Consider the following 24,144-nt stretch of genomic DNA (forward strand, 5'->3'; position numbering starts at 1 on the left):
ATGCATTGTTTTGGATATGTTATGACTAAAGGACCCATTACTGATACTTAGCATAGACTTGACGTGACTTGGAAACTTAGCCGCGATTATACTCCACTTAGCGCATACAATCTGGCATCATAATCAGCTGTCATTTTATTGTGAAATATTTGCTATAAAAATTGGTGGTTTTTAAACAAAGTTAATTTTGAGTGCTACAATTAATTTATGAGTTTAAAAATTAATAAAAAAATAAAAAGAACTGTCCATTTGTATGACAAAATGAAATGGAAACAAACAAGTGGCTTCTCAAAGGGTAAACGTCACTTAGAACTTACATAAAAAATCAAAATTCAACAGACTTCTAAGTCAAGTTAAGTGTTTCTAAGTTTAGAGTAATCAGTAACATTCAATGTTTATTTAACGTAACTGTAAGTGACAGTTCTCATGTCAAGTCAAGTCTATGATAAGTATGAGTAAAGGGCCCTTAAGATACTTATTTTTTGTGGAATATGTTTGTAATTTTTGCGTTTTCTTCATTTTTATGAAAATTTTACGATTTTTAAGTCAAAGCACCATTCATCGATCACATTGGAAATGGTTGTGGATATGGGTATGGTTACGACTATGGCGTTAGGGTTAAAGGGCCAATTAAACTTCCTTAACCCTAACGCCATAATCGTGAGCATATCCATAACCATCTCCATTGTGATCGATTATTGGTGCCATAACCTTAAACATCTGACATTTTCATAAAAATGAAGAAACCGCAAAAATTACAAACATATTCCACAAAAAAAGTCTCTTAGTCAAAGCGTATCCAAACTATAAATAAAATATACAAAAAGGAAATAAATCCACCAACTCAAATATTTTTATGTTATGGATATGGTGAAACCCCAAAAACCAATTGGTTGGCTATGATATGTTTATGGGTTTAGCGTTATGGTATGGCACCATTAATCGATTACATTGATTTGCATAAGGTTGGTTCTATCAGTTGTTTTATCTGGTTAAGAATAAGTCACCAAAAAAAGTCTTTTAGTCGAAACGTATCCAAAACAAGAAATAAAATATGCAAAAAGTAAATAAATCCACCAACTCAAATATTTGTATGTTATGGATATGGCGAAAACCCAAAAAACAATTGGTTGGCTATGATATGATTATGGCTTTAGAGTGTTAGTACGGCACCATTAATCGATTACATTGATTTCCATAAGGTTGGTTCGATCAGCTGTTGAACTTGTTATGGAAAAGTCAGCATTAATTGGCCCTTAAGGAAGATAATTTGCCCTTCATATTGCAATGAACGCATCTTTATATAAAAGTTTATTCTGACGCGGCCATTACTCGCATCTGGTGTTTTTTTTGCTTTCCTTTCTTACTTTGCTTCGAAACCATCTTCATTTTCTTTTATTTTTACAGTAAATTTAAAAAGAAAAGCGTAAATTATTAAAAAAATAGACTGAAGACAAAGTGTATTAATTAACAAAACTCGTCTCTTTACCTGAGCTAACACCCTGGGATTGTGATCAAAGGGAAAACGACACCCACTTTGAAAGTAGGCGGAAGTGAAAAGGGAATTGATATAAAAATAGAATAACAGCAATTTATTGAATAAAATTGACGAGATTATATTATTCGCTAATTAAAGTTAAAGGCCGATAGCTGAGAACCCGATATGTATGGGACCAAGACTCGACCAACATCAAGAGGAATGCCGCAACAAAAGGACATTGGGAACAATACAGCGGCATTGTCAGTTGAAGAATCATCCGATGCAAGTAAAATGTTAGAAGCAGCGCTGCAGCAAATGGACGGTATTATATCAGGAACAGCCAATGCTGCTGTTGATGGAGTAAATAGCCTGGTTACTACCAATGCAGGACTACTCACGGAGCGTAGCTCAATATCTGTCAATAATGTGCTTTCGACGGCTAAAACTTTAGCATTGGCTTTACAGCAGGTGAGTAGGTTTTTTTTGCGGACTTTATAAATATATACTAATACCCCATGTCTACGTAAATCTAAGGTGGGTTTGACTGCACCTGCTCCTGATCCAGATATAGCGGCCGGTATAAGTGATTGGTTAGAATCTCATATTCCACGCCAAGATGCTGATGAGCGGTTAATACGTTTACAACGGGACAAAGAGGTATTGGCAGCTCAATATCAGCTGTTAGTAGACCGGATTTCTGAGCAATCAAATAAAATTATTGAGTTGGAGAGGCAGCTGAACGAAAGAAACCAATTATTGAGTGAACAGGAAGAGCAATTACAACGGCAAATGCTTTCGAGGTCAACACTGGAAACACAAAAGTTAGAGCTGATGACAGCTCTCAGCGAATTAAAGCTACATCGCGCTGCATTGGAGCGTGAAAACGTAGAACTGCGTGGTCTTGAAGCCCAGTTCGAAAACATCAGCTCCACCAAACCTTCCTTTGTACGACCTCCCTTTGGCAGTATGGGAAATTTAAATCAAATCAACTATAATGGTTTCGGTAATGCTAGTTCACCCAAAACACCTCCTGCTTCATTGCGTCATCAAATACATCCACAATATCATAGCTTACCACGGGCTCATAATGCCAAACATGGCAATAATAATAATAAAAATATTAATTTAGGATCTAATCGAACCTTTGACGGTAACGCCAACATTCAGCGACAGCGTAATGTAGCATTTGCATCCAATGAAAAAGTGTTGATCGAGGATTCTAAAACTGACGCAAGAGAAGCGCGTGAAGATCCTATGTATGATAGTATTATTTCGAATACAAACTCAACGCCCTCACCCAATCTTCGCGAAAGATCTGCCAAAGGGTTAAGAGGAATTTTTGGTAAGTTAAGGCGCAGCAATAGCGGAACTTTAGAACTCCCATCAATAGAAAGTGCTGAAGCTGAATTCAAAAGAGGAGGTGTTACTCGCGCTACAGCAGGTGGGCGTATAGAATGGACGAGAGATTCAACACAGCTTTCAACATCTAAGGGCTACAAAGAATGGACAGCACAAGAAGTGTGCAATTGGCTTTGCGACCTTGGATTAGGTTGTTATGCTGATGATTGTAGGTAAGTAAATTTAAAAGTTTCTACTTTTTTAATCATACGATTATTTACATTAATTTTGCATTTAGAAAATGGTTAAAAGCTAATCCAGCTATATGTTTTTTCACCGCGTCTCCGGTTGACATTGAACGTGAGCTCAATCTGAAATCACTACTACACCGCAAAAAAATACAACTTGCGATCGATGAACTTACTGGAAGGGAAGAAGATCCCCTAGCAATCAAAGCTGCGCAGCTCGACGTAAGCTGGGTTATGCGTTGGTTGGATGATATTGGATTGCCACAATACAAAGATCCATTTCTTATGGCTAAAATCGATGGACGGATGTTACACCGTCTAACTATGGAAGATTTATCTCAACTGCATGTATGTTCGTGTTTGCATATTGCTTCACTTCGTTGTGGTATACAATGCATGCGCGAAATCGAATGGAATGCTGAATGTTTAATACGGCGGTCAACAAAATCAGCGCGACCCATTTCGGAAGTAGATGAACAGTCTTTAGATGAAGATAAGTCATTACAAGAAAACATTGAAAATATAGCCTTGTGGACTGCTCATCGAGTAATGGAGTGGCTACGTGTGGCAGATTTATCTGAGTATGCACCAAACCTGCGTGGCGCTGGTGTACATGGTGCATTAATGCTCTATGAGCAGCGTTTTACCGCTGACTTATTGGCCGATTTGTTGAGTATTCCACCCAGTAAAACACTGCTGCGAAGGTATGTACAGCTATTTTATATGGTCCATGAATATGAAATGCATAAACATGTTAATTATCCCACTTTTTTGCTTCAGGCATCTGGCTACCCATTTCAAAGAACTTCTTGGTCGTGATGTTATACAACATAAACGGGATGCTGAAACCACACCAGGATATCAACCTCTAACAATAACAGCTAAAATAAAACCACCTAAAAAAACACAGTTCTCATTGAAACGCAGGAAAAGTAATAAAGGCAGTGGTGACGTTGATTGGACTGATTACGTCTGTCCGATGATGTCTTCGTGTCTTACCAGCCATAACCAAGATAAATCAATACCCCATAGCAACTCGAGTAATTCTACTACAGGTATAGCTCCTAATAGCAATACAAACAGCCCGAAAGAAGCAAATTCGGTTAGAAAAATTCAGTCGTAAGTAAACATAGTTTCGAAATATCTATTCGGAAGGTAACATTTTTTTAGTTCCGAATTAAAAAAAATTAATAATAACACCATTTTAGTTTACATACATACACATGAAGGTAGTATGAAGTGCGATTTCAAAGTGTTTATTTGATTACAATTACGTAGCTATTACATTTAGTATATATATTTCCCCTAAATTTTTTATTCTTTTTTCTATTTGCGAGATCACATTGATTTTTTTATAGACATTTAAGCTCAAACAATCATAAGTAATTAAACCAATATATTGCAAATGAATATTATTCAGCAAACAGCGGGTAACCAAATTAATTTATTATATTTACTAAAGTTACTACTTCCAGTGCTTTATTTAATAGATTTAAGTATAACGACTAAACAATATTTGCTTTTTTCACTGCACTTTCCCAATCATAATTAAATATCCTTTATTGAGGCATTTAATATACACGAAGTGTCTTCCAAATAAATTTCGTAAAAAGTATTATATAACTTACGTGAATATGACAAAAACAAAATTTTTAAAAATGTAAACGGAGCCAAAATTGGTATTTATTAGCGTTTGATCTTTCAAAAAGATTCAAATAATCCTTTTGAAACATTGACTAATTTAAAAAAATAAATAACATAAATTGAAGAGTTACATATATATATTTACATACATATTTTACATAAATATTGTTTTGTTAAATAATTTAAATAAAATTTGTAAAATACCAATTCTTATTAGTATTAGTTTCTATTGAATTTTCCCACTGAGAGAATTTACATAAAGTAATTCAAAGTCATTTCTTGACCTACCTATTCCACAATTGCGTGGAAATTAAAAAAACTGCCCTTGAGCTTCATGCCGGGTGAATCTTTTGTCACAAACATGTTCTTAAGATCAAGTTCCATAAATCTTAAATCTACTATCAGCATCAAAGTTTTAAAATGTTTTTAGTTAGTAACGTGATGTTCAACTAATTATATATATAGTTAGATTAAGCATTAAGTTCTTTCTCCAACGGTAAAAACACTTCCCAAAAATGAAAGGGAATACGGCAGTCGGGGTAGTATCAAGTGTTGCTTGTACCGGAGCGTCCTCATAGGCAACACTTCACCGCCGCCGCGACGACAAAAAATGTAAAATTTGAAGTAGTCAAACACATTATAGAAAAACACTCGGAGTGCTTACCAAGTTATTTACGCTGGGACGAGAGCCTAGGGCTTTCCGTATGGTAGGCGAGTACATCACGTCCATAATGCGGCGCCTCTTATATCTCTGATCATAAAGCCTTGTCATGACTAGTTTAGTATGTATGTATATAATATGTATATTTGAGAATATATATACATATGTATATATATTTTTTTTTTTGTTAAATAAATATTAAAAAAAAATCATAAAATAAATTATTTTTAAATGATTTAAGTATACTTAAATTCTAATCATTCTTTGGCAGTGTTAATTTTTCAATTTAAATATCAATAACAAAAATTATTCATTCAGTCATTTTAAAAGTTGATGCCCACAACCATTGTAGTCATCCGCTCCATAACTACTACGTCTTCTCTATATTATCCATTGTTTGCTGATCGGTTATAAACTTCTCAGCAGTGCTACTGGTTGAACTCGGTCGGTTACTATTTTCAGCGCATACTCTACCAGTGGACAAAAATCCATGACGTTCTAATATGCTCTCAATCGTTAGCTGCTCATTATCCTCCGCTTTCGTAGCATCTTTGGCGTGCCTGTATTGATGTTGCTTTAGTGCCTCATCTTTATTTGTTTGATTTACTTCCTCTGGTAGGTAATCCTTCCAATTACGAAACAAATAACGTGTAAACTTTTTCAATTGTCGGAACTTACAATAAGTGGCACCTTCCGCTGATTCAAGTTGCTGAGTTTGTATAAGAAATCCTTTCTCTTTGAATGTTCGCTCAAGCTTTTCTCGTTGCGATGATCGTCGAGTTTTCTTTTTACGTTGTAAAAAATTATTTGAAGTGTTAGAATGTTCGGTTATTGAATTTAAGCTGGAAGCTGTACTTCGAGTCGCCATATCATTTTTACAATCTGAGCTTAATATAGTTTGAAGATTTTGCATGTTCTGTTGTGCTGATAGCGCTGGTGAGCCCGAATATGATGATCGCGTACCAGATATAGGCGATGGCGACGAATGATCTGGAAGCAATAATGCTCCACTTGGTGATTCGGGAATTTGTAGAAATTCATTACTGAGCTCTGCTGATGGCGGCGGTATATCATTTGGTGCACATTCTCGAGGATGATGCATATAATTAGGAGTACAGTTCACGCCCGGCAAAAAACCAGCTGAATTCTGTAGACTTTCGCGGGGAAAATATTCATAGCCACGAGTCGATTTATCACCTGTGCCACTATAATAACGATAATTACCACCCGAATCCACAGAGAGCATTTTTTTCTCTTGCAGCGTTGGTTTTGCTCCGCCAGTGAATTTGAATTTGCAAATGCTCACTTCGGTGGTGGGGTTCGTAGTATTTTCAGCCGGAATGGGTGGTATGAAGATTGCAGATCGTTTACGTTTCTGTGGCACCATTTGTTGATTTTGAGTTAATGGTGTGCTAACTGTCGTAGAACTCGTCGGTGTGCTTGTTGTACTCGACATTTCCGATTTAATAGAAGAAGGCGTAGATCGCAGATCGGGATAATCGACAACTTGATGATCAGCATTAAGAATCGGCGATACATTCTCTCTTTTCGGTATACGAAATAGACCATTAGGAATTGGTATTTTAAGTGTAAGTTGATTATCTTTTTCAATTGTTTCGACAGGCAGACCAAACGGTTGACTATTTTGGCTAACTAATGAACCTGAAAGTAATTTCTGATAATAAAGGCTGACTGGATGCATTAGCATGTCTTTTGAATTGACTTGAATAGTTTCATCGGCATTTTGCAAAGTGGACGTTGAATTTTTAAATGGTTCATCGGGTTCGACCTCAAGTTTGATTTCGGTTTCCTTATTGTTTGAAATTGGCAGTGATGGACTAAATTTTGATGCCATTGGAGTTTCCACCTCTTCAACGGCTGCGTTTATGATCGCGTTCAAGTTTTTGCTGTTTGAATTGTCGTCTGATGTTTCGCCAACGTTTTCTTCGCTCGACAGTGATAAATAATCAGATTGTTGGTCGCGCATGCAAAGATTTAACGGTAAATCGTTGAATGTTTGAAAACTCTCAACTCCGTGTTGGAGTTCTGTTCTCGCAGTCGTTGTGGCGGTGAGTGCATTTTCAGGTGTACCAGGAAATATCGTACCATAATTTTTGTATATAAGACGGCATATGTCGGCTTTTTTTGGTTTTCGACCTCTTCGTGGTTTTGTGTTGTCGAGCGTTATCTCACCCATATACGGCAGATCAGCATAATTGATGATACGTTTCAGTGGTGCTTGATTACCGTTATTAATTGCTGATGTACTCAATACATTTGGGTTGCGAGGATGCGATTGTTGAGCGCCAGAGTTTATTTCAAATTTATGAACGACTGATTTTATGGTATTCGATGTTATCGAATTACACGGCGGCATTGATGGGCCTCCCTTTGATTCCAACATGCGACAGATTTCGTAATTATTATTTTTATCATTTTGAATTGATTTTCTCTCATTGTCAGGGACCTCATCTTTACGTTGTCTGCTTTCTGTGTCTTGAGCTGATCGATGAATGGCTGCAATTTTTTTTAACCAGCTACGAACATTTTCGTGCGCACTTTTCGGAGGCGGTAATTTGGGTGTTTGAAAAACTTTCGAGGCATTCATTTCCGTTGATTTTGACTTTGTCTCCTTCACACGTTGCGCTGGTTGTGTTTGTTTAGCTTCATAGTGGCTGAGGTACTCCGATGGCAGGGCTTGATGGTGGAAACGCAATTTTATGACACCTTTCTTTTTAACATGTTTTGCATCGCTGTTTTTTTTATACTCATCAACCAACGGCGCAGTTTGTTGCACAGTTTTCCTGTGCTCTTTAGCTGCACGATTCTGAGCACTTATTAGACCGGCCTTAACTTTAAGTTGTTGCTTGGTTAGTGAGCTGCATCCTTTCTGTGGTACCTTTTTGGCCAGCTGTATGGACGTTGTTGTAGCGGATGTAGGCTTTTTATAATTCACATTTGATGAACCGCACGCTGTTTTAATTGTACTTTGATTTTTATGCATCTGATTATTTGAATTATTTTCTGTGGATTGTGAGGTGGATATTATCAGCGGATGATCATCGTCGACTGTTCCGACACTATTGGCACCACGACATATTAGCGGATCATCAGAGCTACGCAACAATAGTTTGCTAGTAATAAAGTTCAAACGATTCTGGTGTCGTTCATTTTGCCGGTTTTGGTTATGTTGTTGTTGTTCTTTCTGCAAACGATAATGTGCATGTTCCTGACTATTCATCGGATGTTGTTGCCATGTTGTGGGATGAGTTGGAAAGAGATCTGAGGTACTTGGGTGTACACCTTTTATATCGTTCACTAAATTTGAAGACGCTTCAGTCGCAGTATCATTAAAAGATAAGTGATTGTGATTTTGATCAACCGGCAAAACAGGTGAAGTATGGGGCGACATACGATTCACAGCTAAACACATGCCTTTTTCGTAAATGGAGTTTGTGCCATGTAATAAATCAAAGTCATCAGATACAACTTCTTGCATGCCATCAACAGCTGAAAAAAAAAAAACAAAGAAAAATACATTTGTAAACGTATATTTATTTTCTAATATTCATAAACGAAACTTATAACGAGGTTATGAGAATAATCCTATTCTATATTTACCACCGTCCATAAACCAGATCTAGAAACCTTCGAAATGAAATTGAAAATGCTGATAATGTTACTCATTCGCCACGTCTCCTGTTATGTTAGGTTAAACTGGCCGGTCAATAAAGACCTCACATAGACTGAATCTGTCCAGATATTGTTTGACGACCAAACGGAAGAACCCCAATCAGGTGTCACGACATACGTTATAGAATAACTCCGCTCTCTTGGCAAATACTAGCAGTTCTCCAGGACCCAGCTTAATTGTTGCTTTGAGATCTGGCAACTCTGCCGCCCCTAATAGCTGGAGCCTTGACCTGGCGAGCGCAGGACACGAACACAGAACGTGCTCAACCGTTTACGCCTCGTGTTAAAAAGTATACAAATTTGGATGTCCGTAAGAAATATTTTTTGATCGAAAAGAAGAATAACAGCAAAAAGAGTTTATGAAAAGAAGATTAAAATAAAATAACTAAAAAAAATTTTTAAGTTAAACGGCTTTATTGAAAACAATACTTACATTAAGTATTAATAATACTAAAAGCTAGAAAATAATTAGGTAGGTCCTAGGTACTAGTCATCACACTCCTCATCAATCTAGGGCGTTGATCAGACAATTAAATAAAAGCGTTGGACGCGTCAATTTTCTATTGATAGTCATAAGTAAGACCAACTGAACCTTAATCAGGTTATGCTACGCCTCACATTTTCAGAAATTTCACGCGACCAACACTTTTATTTAAATAGAATTTTTATACTGAAATTTCCCTAGCAAAATTTGAACTTATGTGCTCCAAAGTATTTTGATGTCACTTCTACCGGACTGTATATAATATTTGTTCAAAAAGCCAAATTGGACAGACAAGTACGAGTTTTTTGAATATCTCAATTTTTGCGACACCTGACGTGAATTTTTTTATTAAAGCGGTTTCTATTTCTGTATGTCAAATATGATTTCCAAATATGAGCCAAATCGGACCACAATTACGATTTTTGTGAATATCTCAATCCTTGCGCCACCTAGCGGCGATTTTTTCATAGGCCGCTTTCTATTCTTGTATATATTATGTGTTCCAAATATGAGCGAAATCGGATAACAAATACGATTTTTGTGAATATCTCGATCCTTGCGCCACCTAGCGGCGATTTTTTTCTTATTATTGCATTGTCATCGGGTTCTGAACTATATTCCAAGTTTCATGCTTGTACCTTATCGGGAAGTTACTTAAATTTTAATTACAAAATTCGTACTAGCCGGCCGGCCGTGCAGCCTGTCAAGTCAACCTAAATATAAGAAAAGTAAAAAATGTATGTAATTGGTGAATCTTTCGATTGTACGATTTATTAGCTTAAGTAGTGGGATTTGTTGCATGAGATCTATACTTGCTGTCAAAAAGTAGCAGAACTAGCGATATTCCTCATATCTGAACAATGTGGTTGGTGTTGCTTTTGTAGTTCTTTGCTAGATACTGTTTCGGGAACCACACCGAAGATCCGGGGTTCAAAGTTAGAAACAATTTTTTCTATTCGTTGTCGCCCCGCGTCAGTTGTTGGGCAAACACTCCGAGTGTATTTTTGACAAGAAAATATTTTCATCGAATCCTTGCAAATGCCATTTGGAGTCGGCAGAAGGCCCATTCGAAGGGAAAAAGTAAAAAAATCGCGACGCAAAATATAATTGAAACTTGGCATACATCTTCTCGGAGGTAAATCGCGCCAAGTTTTTGTTTTTTTATTTGCTCGGACTTCGGTAATTGGTGGCGATAGACATATACAGCTGCGAATTTTTTTTCGAAAACTTTTTTGGCGGACATTTTTGGGTCGGACAAGATATACATATGAACATTTTTTTAGGTCATGAAAAAAACTTTAAAAATCAAAGTCGAAAAAGGTAAAAAAAATGAAATTTCGCAGGGTCGAAAATTATTATTTTTGGCATGCGCAGTGGAACCTTTTTTCCTGAGCCCAAATCCTATTGAAAAATCGATGGCGCGATATCGGTTAACTTTCGTCCATACAAATGGACCCACCCTAATATGTACATATATTTTCTTCCAGACGAAAGACACATAGTTTAATTTTTTTATCGGAAGAAAATCTGAAACGCCCTTTGTAAAAAAAAATTCCAAAAATCAATACGAAATTCGAGAGACTTATAACGTTTTCGAAAAATTTTAAAACTCGTCAAGCCTGCATGAAAATTTCCAATTTTTAAATTAGTTTAAATTTTTAAATTAGTTTTTTTGACTATGATTATTGATGCAGTTTTGCGGCATAATCTTAAAAACTAGGTATATTAAAAGTTTTAAATTATCCAGAGGACATCTCGAGTTTTCGAAATTTTTCGAAAGCGTTTTGATATTGCTTTTCATAGAATCAGTTCACAATTCGTGAAATTTTTTGTAATCCTAAATTATCGAAATGAAAAAGTAATAAAAAAGTAAATATACCACTGCTATTTGTGAACTCACAACTGTGTGTGCTTATTATGTTAGAGCAGGGCGTATGAGTAACATTAATTGCGTTTTCATATAACAACTTGACCTAGACAAACCAAGCTTATGATGCTCTTCAAAATTATTTGTTTATTTGAGTATAACAGTAGAGCTATGCAATGTGATTTATCTATTTTAGATTTTGACATTTACTAATGCGATATTCATATTTATGTATGTATATTAGGGTGGTTACAAGGTATTTCGTGAATTTAAATTTTTGTTCTATCTTTCGGGGCACCCTCCTTAAATATGCTAATAGATCAGAAAATTATTATTGCAAAGTTTCAGGCCAATCCGATAATGCTAACACGTGCCTCATTGTGGTAAAAGTTAGGAAAAACAGCGATTTTTCAGAAAAAATTTTTGTGTTTCGTCAGTAAAAGTGAAACCATTTATGCCAGGAACTTGACTCGTATACCATTGAATATTGTAATGCCCATAGACGTTTGCATGGAAATTAAAAATTAGGGATATCCACTATGACCTGATCTGAGAAATCAAAATCAATACATATAAAATTACCTATCGAATGGTGTACGAGTCAAGTTCCTGGCATAAATGGTTTCACTTTTACTGACGAAACACTAAAATTTTTTCTGAAAAATCGCTGTTTTTCCTAACTTTTACCACAATGAGGCACGTGTTAACATTATCGGATTGGCCTGAAACTTTGTATGTATCATTTTCTAATCTATTGGCATACTTTATGGGGGTGCCCCAGCGGAAAATCTAAAATTGATTTCTTGTGGCCACCCTGATGTATATACATCGAATCCTAAATGGAATCTCATCCTATGAAAACACACGATCTCTGAATATTTTTTAAAAACGCTCAGATGTGGCGGTTTTTGAAAGTTTTCAGAAATAAAGTGTTTTCAAAAAGGCAGCTGAGATAGGGTGATATTCCACTCAGCAGTCGATATGTACATACCTACCATTAGAATATTAACAAAGCGAAAAAAGAAATAAGAAACAAAAAATAAAAGAGTGCTACGCCAATAGATTTCATTAATATTATTTCGAAGAAAAGCGAAAGTTAATAGATATAGTAGCTACATTCATACATACAATATGTACACATGTATGATAATATGAGAGCGCAAGCGGTATTTTTTGCTAAACATTTGTAATTACCGGTGAACAGGATGTCTGGTAACATTTTGATCAAATCTTCATCGACTTATCGCTTTCTCTTATCATATGGAGTAAGTATTTATTATAAATTCGATGTGTGTATGTATGTGTTTACATACATATGTATTAGGGGCCGGCTACTTGACGATGCTCTCGCATTTGCAACGATTTGCATTCGTAAGCATTTACAGTTGTTATTTACGCTCAGAGCACTGCTACAACACAAACAAATTTCTGATATTATTTTTATTTTTGGTATATTTCCTTTTTAGCTTTTTATTGGCAATATTTTGCGTTTCGCGCTCTTGTTTCATTTAAATTCTCTATTTTTCCGTGTATGCGCTCACTTTTCTTTGTGCGAGTTTTCACGAAAATTTTAAATGTTGTTTGTGTTTTTTGTATGAAATTTGATTCCCTTTATGCGAAAAATACCAAATACGGCATACAAAAAAGTATTTTTACACATTTAAACCCACAAGTCTTTTGTATACTGGGAACATACCAAATAAATTTTTTTTTAGTTATGCAAAATGGCTATTGCAATTTTTTGTGCTAGTTTATGTACATATGTATGTGGTTGTTAAGTAAATAACAATGCAATATACATATATAATTGCAATTTTGTTTTAAATTACACGTGCTAACACTTATTTACATGTATGTACGTGCATATGATATTTTTGTCTTTTTTCAAGTCACCTTTTACTTTGATCTTGCTTTTCCGTTTCGCTGCCGATCATTTCACGTGGTTTAACTGTGATTTTCACAAAATTTAAATATTTAAGCTACGCTGCTTATGGCACGACACGCACAATCATGGGGACATCCCAAACACAACTAGAACGAATGAAAAGAATTTTCCGAAAATCCACCTTAGATGGACGTCACAGCAATCATCTGCGTATTAATACACATCCAAGTTGAGACAAACATGCATATACATACATACATACATATGGGAGGCTTTTGCTGTCATTGCAAAGCAACTGAGTGTTTGAATGCTCTCCACATTTCGATCACAAAGCGCTCGCTTACTATTTCAACTTATTTGCTACATTTGTGCTTGCCCGCTAGAGCTTCTATTTCTTAGATATAAGATTTGGCGCTTAGGCAGCATTTTTCTTTTATCATTGGGAAACTAAATAAATGTGCGATGTTAAATTTAGAAAAGCCAACTTGTTGAGTATTGTTGCGATCGTTGTCCCCGCTATTGTTGTTATAATCTCGTTCCCTTCATAAGAACATTGCTTAGGGTGTGTAATGTTTTCGAGTTTTTTTTTTCAAATTGTAGCAGCTTTTAGAAAAATTTATTCTTCTTTCAAGCCACCCAGAAAATGCAGTTTATAACGTTAACGAAATATTTTTTTTGGCACATAGGATAATAGTAGAATCCACTAACTTTAAGAGTATTAGAGTTCGATGAACTCGAATTTTCTTGTTTTGGAATTATGAAATGAGGTATGAGGCTGATCCGTGCTATGTTTACATACAATAGTCAATGACACAATTTTAATTAGACAGAAGTCGATTAAATGAAGTTGCTCATGGATAGTCCATAAATTTTATGATAAATCTATTAATAAACGCTCACCAAAAGTGTAGGATAGTATTTAAGCTTATTTTAAAAAAGTGTATTTTTAATTATTTCATATTTCATATATTTATTAAGTCAAATGGTAACAACCTTACTGACTAGATTACAGGTTAACTTAGTACTAGTTTAACAATTTTAAAATGAGGTTTACTGAGATAAGTAATAAGACTCAATGCGCGCCTTAAACAGAGACCTTGGCATGACGCAGTCCAGATCAAGGCTTCTGAATAGGCGATTAAATTCTACAATACCTCTTAGAAGAGGTGCGAAACTGAAGTAATTCGAACGCAGCACTTCAACGCGGAATGTACTCTGTTAGGGCTCTGTTAGGGACATTGAAAGTCAACTGCCCAAGTAGTTCTGAACAGTCAATGGCACCGGATATTATGTCAAAGATAAACATTATGTTCTGAACAAAACGCCGTACTTCAAGTGGCAAGACATTGATAAGTATGCATTTAGCATTGTAGGATGGCAGGGGATTATCAAAGTGTAGAGGTTGAAGAGCAAATCGTATGAACTTGCGCTGAATTCTTTCAATTCTTAAAGAGTCTGAATAGTTTATCGGATTCCAGATGACTGAAGCATACTCTAGCTTTGAACGCACTAAGGCATTTTATAGAATTTTCCTGGTATATGGGTTGTTGTTGTTGTTGTAGCGATGAGGCAACTCCCCGAAAGTTCTGGGGAGTGTTATCGATGTTGATGGTCCTTCGCCGGATGCGGGTATATGGGTCCTTGAAATCCTTATCATATCGTCGCAGGAAAGCCAAGTTGGTATAAGCTTTTGGAATGAGAAAGTTTACATGATTACCAAAAGTAAAAGATGAGTCAAAAATTTCGCCAAGATTACGAAACTCACTAACTGACGCAAGAGTTACATTTGAAATCCAATACACGAAGGAAAACACACTCATAGATTTAGCATACGCTATGTGACAGCATTTACTAATCTTGAGTCGTAGATTATTTTGAATGGCCCAATTGTTAATAGCATTTAGATCTTCTTGCAGACGCAATGCATCAGAGATACAGGAGATCCTACGAAAGAGTTTTAAGTCGTCAGCATAAAGCAAATAATTCGAATTGTTTATGCATGAGCCAACAGCATTAATAAACATTAAGAACAAAATAGGACCCGGATGCTACCTTGTGGTACACCCGAAGTTGCTGAGAATTCATAAGACTTAGTTTTCTCGATTTCAACAAAAGAGATTCTATTCTCCAAATAGGACTTCAGCCACGACACAAAACCTGAGTGAAAGCACATGTTTTCAACAGATTTTTCAAAAATTTGTTTATTGAAGGTTAGCGCTTTTGTGAATTGAGGAAACGATATTTTGCACGTATACATTATAGGAAAGCACACATTGATTTTGATTAAATTTCTGTTATTGATCTTGGGAACTCGAGAATCAAAAAAAAAAAAAAAAAAACAACAAAAACATTTGAGCAAAAAGAGCAGGAAAACCTTTCTTAATTTGAATTTAAGCTACGGATTTTTTTTTATTCATTACATAAAATTACACGAAAAACAAAAGGATTTAGGCACATACATAAAATAAATCGACTTCTGAGTGAAACACCATCATCTCAGCTGCCAGTACGAACACGCCCCGCCTCAAAATTTGGTTAAAGAACATTCTATCTCAGAATTTATTTAATAAAAGCCATATCCCACGTCAAAATGTCTTAAATTTTGAAACATATACTAAGACAGAGCGATCTTAAAACCTATTTTGAAGTAAGGCATTTCTCAAAAGTTTTATGAGATAATGCGCTTTCGAAACAGCAGCCGAGCTAGAGTGTATTTCACGAACCAGTCAATATACTAAAATATTTTTTTTTCATGATGAAGCATGTTTTTGCTTTTAAATATTGCTAATCAAATAACTAGGCAGTACACAAAAAGCGACGACTATAGTGTTTATATGTTTCTCTCTAGATTTTCAGGTACGACTAAGCAAAATTACCTCGTAACACCGACGCACCCTAATATGTGTATATGTCAATGTAGATATATACAAGCGGCTAGAATTTTATATCAATACTGCACTTGCAACATCAAGAAAAAAGTTATGTTTATTAAAAAACGTATATGGGGAAAATCGCTAAATAAACACAATACCTTTTGAAAGCACTTCGGCAGCCCATCACATCCTTTTGCATGCATGCCGGTCAACGTAGAAACTGATAGCACTTGTAGACTAAGTTTTTTCTTGTCAGATGCTGGATCTGGCAATTGTATACAAAACAAGTGTGATATCTTATCCGTCAACAGCCTGATAGGATATTCAAGATGGCAACTTTTTAGCGTTTTGACAAGATTTTCAATGCGGACGCGCACTCGGCCGGCTATCTTCAGCGGGTGATACAAAGCGAAACAGGATGAAACCAATTTAAAAATCAGGTGTTTTTTTTATCGACAGGCGCAGTCGGTGTGAGACTTTAACCCCACTAAGATTCCTACCGTCAAAGTACCATTCCCCCGGTACTATCGGCAAGTATTCCGTCGAGAGGTGGGTTGAGCTCTACGCCCCTTGGGGTCACGTTGCAGTGCTTCCAAAGTCGCTCAACATTCAATAAAAAAAATAAAAAAAAAAAACATTCAATAAGCTCAGGCCAAAAATCAGGTGATCGGTTCTATTTGTAGTTTTGACGTCTATGCTGAAGATATTCCATTTCTCCGTGTGTTATGTTTTTACTTACAAATTACCGGAACGGAATCTACATGTTTTATGCCAATTCCGCACGGCAAATCCGACCCCGCTTAGAAAAATTGCTTCTACACTATTTTCATGTTGTTTTTTTCTTGGCTTGATTGCAGGACCTTAGATTTGATTTCCTTCAAACTTTCCAATAAGTGGATGCACGTGGTTAAGCGATTAGCTAGCAGCCCATTGATTTCAATTAAACTCAGCAGATTCGTAATATAAACTTTTATGGTGAAATAGGCAGTAGTGAATTATATTTCATAAATGTGTCACACTAACCAAAAAGTTGTCCCGAGTCACCATTTTTTCCGTTGTATCCGATAAAAATTTAAAAAGTAAATATCTGTAATAAATTCTCTCCCATGTTTAAAAATAGTTGCAAGTCTTTTTTCGGAATTCAGTTTATAAATATGAACGTGCATACAAACGCCCATAGCTATATATGTAATATGTACATATGTTTGTATGTCTATGAGTATAACAAAATAAGTTTTGGTGTTATTGGGTGATTTTTTGAGGTCGCTATAAATACCTGCTTCAAATTATGCTTTTCTGAGGATGTTTGTTGACTACAAGAAATTCGATATAGAGAGAGATATGCAACTGCAGACCACTCTTCTATATATGTATTGTTAAATATATTTAAGAGAATTTAGTACGCTATTCTGCTTCAAATAAACGATCTTACTCGAAAAGCCCGCATTATTATACTTTTTTATGTAATATTTCGATAGTGTTTTACTACCAAAACAAACTGGACGATCTATGCATCCACCAAGTCAATATTTTTCAAGCTTAGATCATTTGAAGTTTATTCAGATAAAATTGTTTTTTTAAGACGCTGTGTAAGCAGTAAATCAATTTATTTCTCTATAAGTTGTTTACGTAGTGTCTGCAAACTTCTCTTTTTACTTCCTTTATATAAGGTCGGTTGAATGTTTGTCCGCTTTTCATACAAATCTTGCAATCGATTTTTAAGTAACTTTTCATAGAGCTACAAACGTAAAACTTTACACATAGGTTAGAACATCGAGACAATGCAACAAAAGGAAAACAAATCTGTTAGGTGGCGCACGGATCGAAATATTTAGATAAGAATTTGGAAATTTGATGTTTTGAGAGCGATTTTAAAGTATCTTCTCATTGAGCTACAAACACGAAACCTCAAAGACAGGTTAAGACACCGTGACAAAGGAACAAAAGGAGAAAAAATTCCGTTAGGTGGCGCACGGTTCGAAAAAATTAGATAATAATTTGGAAATTTGATACCGGGTTTTAAGTAACTTCTCGATGAACTAGAGGCTAAAAATTTAGAGCTTAATTTAGAGGTCCATGACAGCCGATGACACAATACAAAAAGTTTTGCTAGGTGGCGCACGAACTGAGATATTTAGTAAAATCAAACGGAACGGAGGGAATTTTGGGATTGATTTTTATATAAATTCCCATTGAGCTATAAGCGTAAAACTTACAGATAGGTTAAGACCATGATGAAATAATAAAGGTGATGTCAACAACATAACCTTACTTTTTCGGCAGCTCTTTACTTGTACTACAAAAGTACTAAATTTTGATTACAAAAGTTTTCGTACAAATTTCCTCAAAAAAACAAGTTTTCTGCAAAATTTTGTCTATAATCTTTTGGGGAATACAAAATTACATTTATGTTTATGCCTAAAAAAAATCTGGTAGCTTCTTACATAGTTATTATATTTCTAAACGTATAGTAAAATCTACTCCGATAGTAGTAGAATTCAAAGGCAGTTATGTATGATAGACAACCCTCTAAATTATGCATGCCGAACTTGTCAGAATAAGGGAAAACGTCAACGGGATGAGAGCATGTCATCATGGGTTAAAACACCGAGAAAATGTAATAAAAGGAGAAAATAAAAATAAAATTTTAAGCCCTTACTTTATATAAATGGACAAAAATCAGCGAAAAATGTCTCCTTATATAAAGACATATTCTTGCTGAATTTTTATTTTAAAATTTTGACATAGAAATCGTAAAAATATTTATGAGAAGTAAAAATATAAATGGACTAATAATATCTCCTTTCCTACCAACTTTCCAATCCAAGTAATGTGCGCTCCACTTTTATATTTTTACTTCTCATAAATATTTTTGTAATTTCTATGTCAAAATTTAAAACTCAAAGTTTAGCAAGAATATGTCTTTATATAAGGAGATATTTTTCGCTGGTTTTTGTCCATTTATATAAAGGAAGTGCTTAAAATTTTTTTATTAAATTTTTATTCTTTGCAAGCTAATTTGTTGCTCATACGTCACGTCAAACATTGCCGTATTAAATCGATGTAAGGGTATCAAAATTAAAGCTTTAATTGTGGTGTTTATGTGGAGTACCTTCCAGTGGCTCATAACAAGTTCCCAGATATGTACGTAAATGAGAAAAAGTGCCCAGTCTGAAATGGCGGCACATTTTCAAACTACACTTATGATATAAGAGCAGTATGAAAGAACACGTAAGTAGCAAAAAAAATCACATTTATCGGGAAACTAGATTTGAAGTTAAGACAGATAGTTATTTGTAATTATTGCGTTTTAATATGAAAGATATGTTTTGGAATGTTCCAAAATAGTAAAATTTTCTGTTTTTACTTATACATATACATATAGATTATTACATATGTATGTAGGTTTTACAAAGTGGAGTTCAGTCCCATCCATATCTCAAAAAGTTAAGGGTGCACTTATTGCATTTCGGTTTGGAATTAATTCCTCATATGAAGCAAACTCGTCAAACATGGTTTTTACTTTGTTTGAGGTTACTGTTTTGCCTGGTTGGTGCTCCATCAAACTGCATCACATAGCAATATTTGGAAAAAATGGTACTTAGCAGGTTTACACTCAATGCCGACGATATGATAATAGAATTCTGTGAGTGCACACTTTCTTTTGTAAGACTTCCCATATTAGCAATATCCAGCGAATACCCGTGATGCAGATTTAGAGGTTAGGGATATACACATGTATATAAATTTGTCTTTGCATGGTATGTGACAGTTATGCAAAGTTAATCGGTACAGGAGATATACAATATAGGTGAGGTTGAACTGGACGGTCAATTCAGACCTCACATAGACTTAATGTGTCCATAGTGATACCAGAATTTGTTTGACGACCAAACGAAGAAACCCAATCTGATGCCAGAACTTATGTTTTAGAATAACTCTATTCTAGAAGTTTTCTAGGATCTAGCTTTACTGCTGCCTCGAAATCTGTCAACTCTACCGCTCCTAATAGCTGGAGCCTTGACTTGGCGAACGCAGGACACGAACACAGAACATACTCAGCCGTTTCTTCCCGCAGCTCGCTCTTCCTACATCTGCCATTACTGACGGCACCTAACTTATAAGCATGTTACGCCAGAAGGCAGTGCCCAGTTAGTATGCCCATCGTTCGCCTTAAGTATTCTCTCTTCAGAGATATAAGCCACTTTGTGAGTCTAATATCGTAGGCTTTGAACATGACCTTAGACATTTTTCAGCTCCACTCTTCTGTCCACGCCTTTCCTGCTTGAAGGATCAAATGCAACTCCTGTCTGCTTTTGATTTCTCCCAAACGGATTGGGACGTCTACTGTCAATTCAGCGAGTGCTGCACCCTACTTTGCCATCTCATCGGTCTTTCTGTCGTATGTATAAATGAGGGTGGCGTGATGCATTTATAAAACTTTTATCAAACGCAATTACTGTTTGGGATTAGCAAATGTTGACCATCATTCATGTATGCGTGTAACCAAGTCGTTGTGCGTTTATTTCAGTTAAGTCAACCATATATATGTATGTACATAAAAATATTTTATATATAAAGACTTCCAAAGCCAATTCATACTATCACAATTCATTCAAGACACCTTTCCAAGTCATTAATGCTAAATTTGTTTGTTTTTACGAATAAGATTTTGCGTAATTTGTTCCTACAAAATTACTATTCATTAAATTTGCTTAATAAGGCCGACACTTTGTCATTTTTAGCTAAAGTCTTCACCCATTTTGGTTTTCAATATTGTTGGAGTCTGCTCCTACGTGTTTGCCATTAATAAGTATTAAATATACATATGTATGTACATCGATAGAGGCACCAATGTAGGTATGTATAGATTTACATATGTAGGTAATTGCATGTGCATAGCAATCATGTAATATTTAGGTATATACATATGTACATAGGCATAACAAAGCGATTAATCTTGAATGTATTCGGGATGAGTCGCAAAGGAATAAACGACTATATTTGATGGGTTGGACGGATCCCTTTTCTTTAAGCCTGACCTATGGAGCGACCAATTGTTCTTGTTAATGCCTGAACGCGTAGTGTCGGACGGGTCCTTTTTATATAGTTCGGGCACTGTAGGACAGGTCCTCTTTGTACTCCCACGGGTATTGTCGAACCGGTGCTCTAATGTAACGCTACGGGTACTGTCGGACAGATTATCTTCCTACACCGACGGTGTCGGACAAGTTCTCTGTTTTACCTGTATGGGAATTCTTACCGATTTTATAATTTCTTTAAACTCTTTTACAAAATTTTTAATGTTTTCGTATTGTAAAAAAATTAAAAGCAAACAAATAACAAAGTAATGGAACATACATACTACGAGTATAAAATAATTCCATGCAATTACATATAATTTTTTTATTTTACTCATTTGTTGCCGTTGTTGTTGTTGTTGTAGCAGTGCTTCGCCCACCTAACAGCCGCGACCGATCACAAATTGTCATCAATATCCTCTAACGGGAGTCCAAGGAAACTTGCTGTTTCAACAGGGGGGACCATAATGAAAGGGGTGTTAGAGGCGTTGGTTCCACATTACAATTAAAGAGATGGTTTGGTGTCATGTGGGGACACATTGCAAGCGGGGCATACATTTTATATGTCGGGGTTGATTCTGGATAGGTAAGAGTTTAACCTGTTACAGTATCCAGAACGAAGTTGAGCAAGAGTTACACGCGTTTCCCTGGGGAGTATGCGTTCCTCTTCCACAAGTTTTAGGTACTTTTCTTTGAGTACTGGATTCACCGGGCAATTCCTGACATAAAGGTCCGACGCCTGTTTGTGGAGTTCACCAAGGACCTGCTTGTGTTTTTTTGCTTCATACGGCTGGGTTCTCAGGTGCCGTATTTCCTCAAAATACTTACGGAGATGACTCCTTAAGCCCCTAGGCGGTGCTGGCTCATCAATCAGATGTCTGTTTGGATGCCCACGTTTCTGGGTATTCAACAGGAACTGTTTGGTTAGCATCTCATTTCTCACCCTGATGGGGAGTATTCTCGCCTCATTATGTAGATGGTTTTCTGGGGACATAAGAAGGCAGACCGTGGTGATTCTGAGAGCAGTATTTTGGCAGGCCTGTAGCTTCTTCCAGTGGGTAATTTTTAGGCTTGGCGACCATATGAGTGACGCGTAGCAGGTAAACGGCTGGCCAATTGCTTTGTATGTAGTAATGAGCGTTTCTTTATCTTTTCCCCAGGTACTGCCAGCAAGGGATTTGAGGATTTTATTACGGCTCTGGATTTTCGGAACAATTGCGGCTGCGTGCTCACCAAAATGTATATCCTGATCAAACGTCCCACCCAAGATTTTGGGGTGTAGGACAGTCGGTAGCGTAGTGCCATCGACGTGGATGTTCAAAATGGTCGACATTTGGGACGTCCATGTTGTAAATAAGGTCGCGGAAGATTTAGTCGGTGATAATGCCAGGTTTCGCGTGGCGAAAAAACTGGAGAGATCAGGGGTGTAGCCGTTTATTCTGTTGCAGAGCTCATCGATCTGTGGGCCTGGGCCTGTGGCCATATTTGTTGCCATTTTTTGTTATTATTCCTTAAAATTGGCTAAAAAGAATTTCAAACTAACTAGGCCCAACTCTACCCAAAAGGGACTAGAGGCTATCAACTGTACGCCAATATAGACAAAAGAGTACACTTGCAAGCCACTCTTTTCAGGGATTAATCGCACGATTTTTGCAAGGATTTTTGTATAAACATAAATTTATATGTTTTATTTAATAATTTGGGAAAAATTTAAACAACGTGACATCAGGACGGACAAGGCGACAGCTGTTTCGATTATACCTTGTAAATCTCATCAAAGCCTTTTCTCCCGGGAGTGGGAGTCGAACTCGCACTCCTACGATAGTTGAAATGGTTATAAACGCATTCAGCTACGTCATGTCTGTTGTAAAGTTTTTCCCAATTGCCTTCTTTTTGCATATTTTAATCTTTTACACATTGCATACTTCGTATGCAATTATGTGTTAAAGCTATGCTTGGTGCGGCGGTTTTATATGGTTGTATGTGTGTCATTAATATCCAAAGATAAATGTAGGTACATAAACAACAAATATAAATTAATATGTAGATAAATAAAAATAATACTAAAGATAAAAGTAACAATAATATCCTTTTAACGATAAATACAGGGTGTTATTTAACTACGTTTCCAAACCCCAGGAAGTGATTTCAGTAATTTTAAGATGAATAGCTCCTAATTGTCGATTTTTCCTAAATATCTTGCCTTTTATTTTTTTATCTTGCAAACGAAGCGAGATATGAAAGAAACTCAGGAGATAAGGCGGGCTCCGATAAAAGTACTTGCTCAGCCGGAGCATCATATTTGATTCGCTCCGAGATTTTAATGTACGCCGATGATGTAAAGTTCTTTAGACCCATTCAAAGCCCAGGAGACAGACTACTTCTTCAGAACGATTTGGATAGCTTAGTTCAATGGTGCAAGGCCAATGAAATGGCCCTCAACCTAAACAAATGCAAATTCATGAGTTTTACTAGAAAATCATATCAGGTACATAATTATTCGATAGGTGACTACCAGCTTGAGCAAGTTATTAGCTTCATCAATCTCGGTGTCACAACGGGCCCCAAACTAGACAACGTGACAAGCTGGAATCGGTTCAAAATCAGTTCCGGCTTTTTGCGTTAAGTCACTTATCGTGGGATCCAACAAGGAATCTTCCATCCTATAATAGCCGGTTGAAGCTTATTAACCTCCCTTCCCTTGAGAGCCGCAGGGAAATGTTGGGTGTATTGTTCATGGTGAAATTGTTGGGATGGATTGTGAATAGCCCATTTTTACTTAGTGATATAAAGATTAATGTCCCTATGAGGCCATCAAGACATTTTCAACCACTCTACATGCAGATCTAATTTTGAAACGCACGAAGCTTTTCGTTGTTTGTGTCTGGAT

General features: G+C 36.1%; 2 protein-coding genes across 7 annotated transcripts in view; one reads left to right on the forward strand and one right to left on the reverse strand.

Annotated features, from left to right (window-relative positions):
• Positions 1-1,315: 1,315 nt before the first annotated feature.
• Positions 1,316-5,556, forward strand: Liprin-beta (liprin-beta). The gene is made up of 4 exons (XM_067787251.1): positions 1,316-1,948; positions 2,015-3,051; positions 3,117-3,770; positions 3,847-5,556. The coding sequence occupies exons 1-4, from the start codon at positions 1,664-1,666 to the stop codon at positions 4,187-4,189; spliced, it is 2,319 nt and encodes a 772-aa protein (XP_067643352.1). The 5' UTR covers positions 1,316-1,663; the 3' UTR covers positions 4,190-5,556.
• The window catches only part of LOC137252060 (uncharacterized), a 38,608-nt gene continuing 19,251 nt past the window's right edge, over positions 4,788-24,144 (reverse strand). For 2 of the 6 annotated variants that reach the window (XM_067787242.1, XM_067787246.1), the window contains exon 2: positions 4,788-8,881. In XM_067787242.1, coding sequence (XP_067643343.1) covers positions 5,742-8,881 — 3,140 coding nt within the window. In that variant the 3' untranslated portion in view covers positions 4,788-5,741. Of the gene's footprint in view, positions 8,882-8,992; positions 9,342-12,609; positions 13,100-13,264; positions 13,455-24,144 lie in introns of those variants that run through there. The other 4 variants (XM_067787241.1, XM_067787243.1, XM_067787244.1 and 1 more) reach the window with 4 other exon arrangements.

The sequence above is a fragment of the Eurosta solidaginis genome, chromosome 5 (assembly GCF_040869045.1).
Source record: "Eurosta solidaginis isolate ZX-2024a chromosome 5, ASM4086904v1, whole genome shotgun sequence".
Taxonomy (NCBI): domain Eukaryota; kingdom Metazoa; phylum Arthropoda; class Insecta; order Diptera; family Tephritidae; genus Eurosta; species Eurosta solidaginis.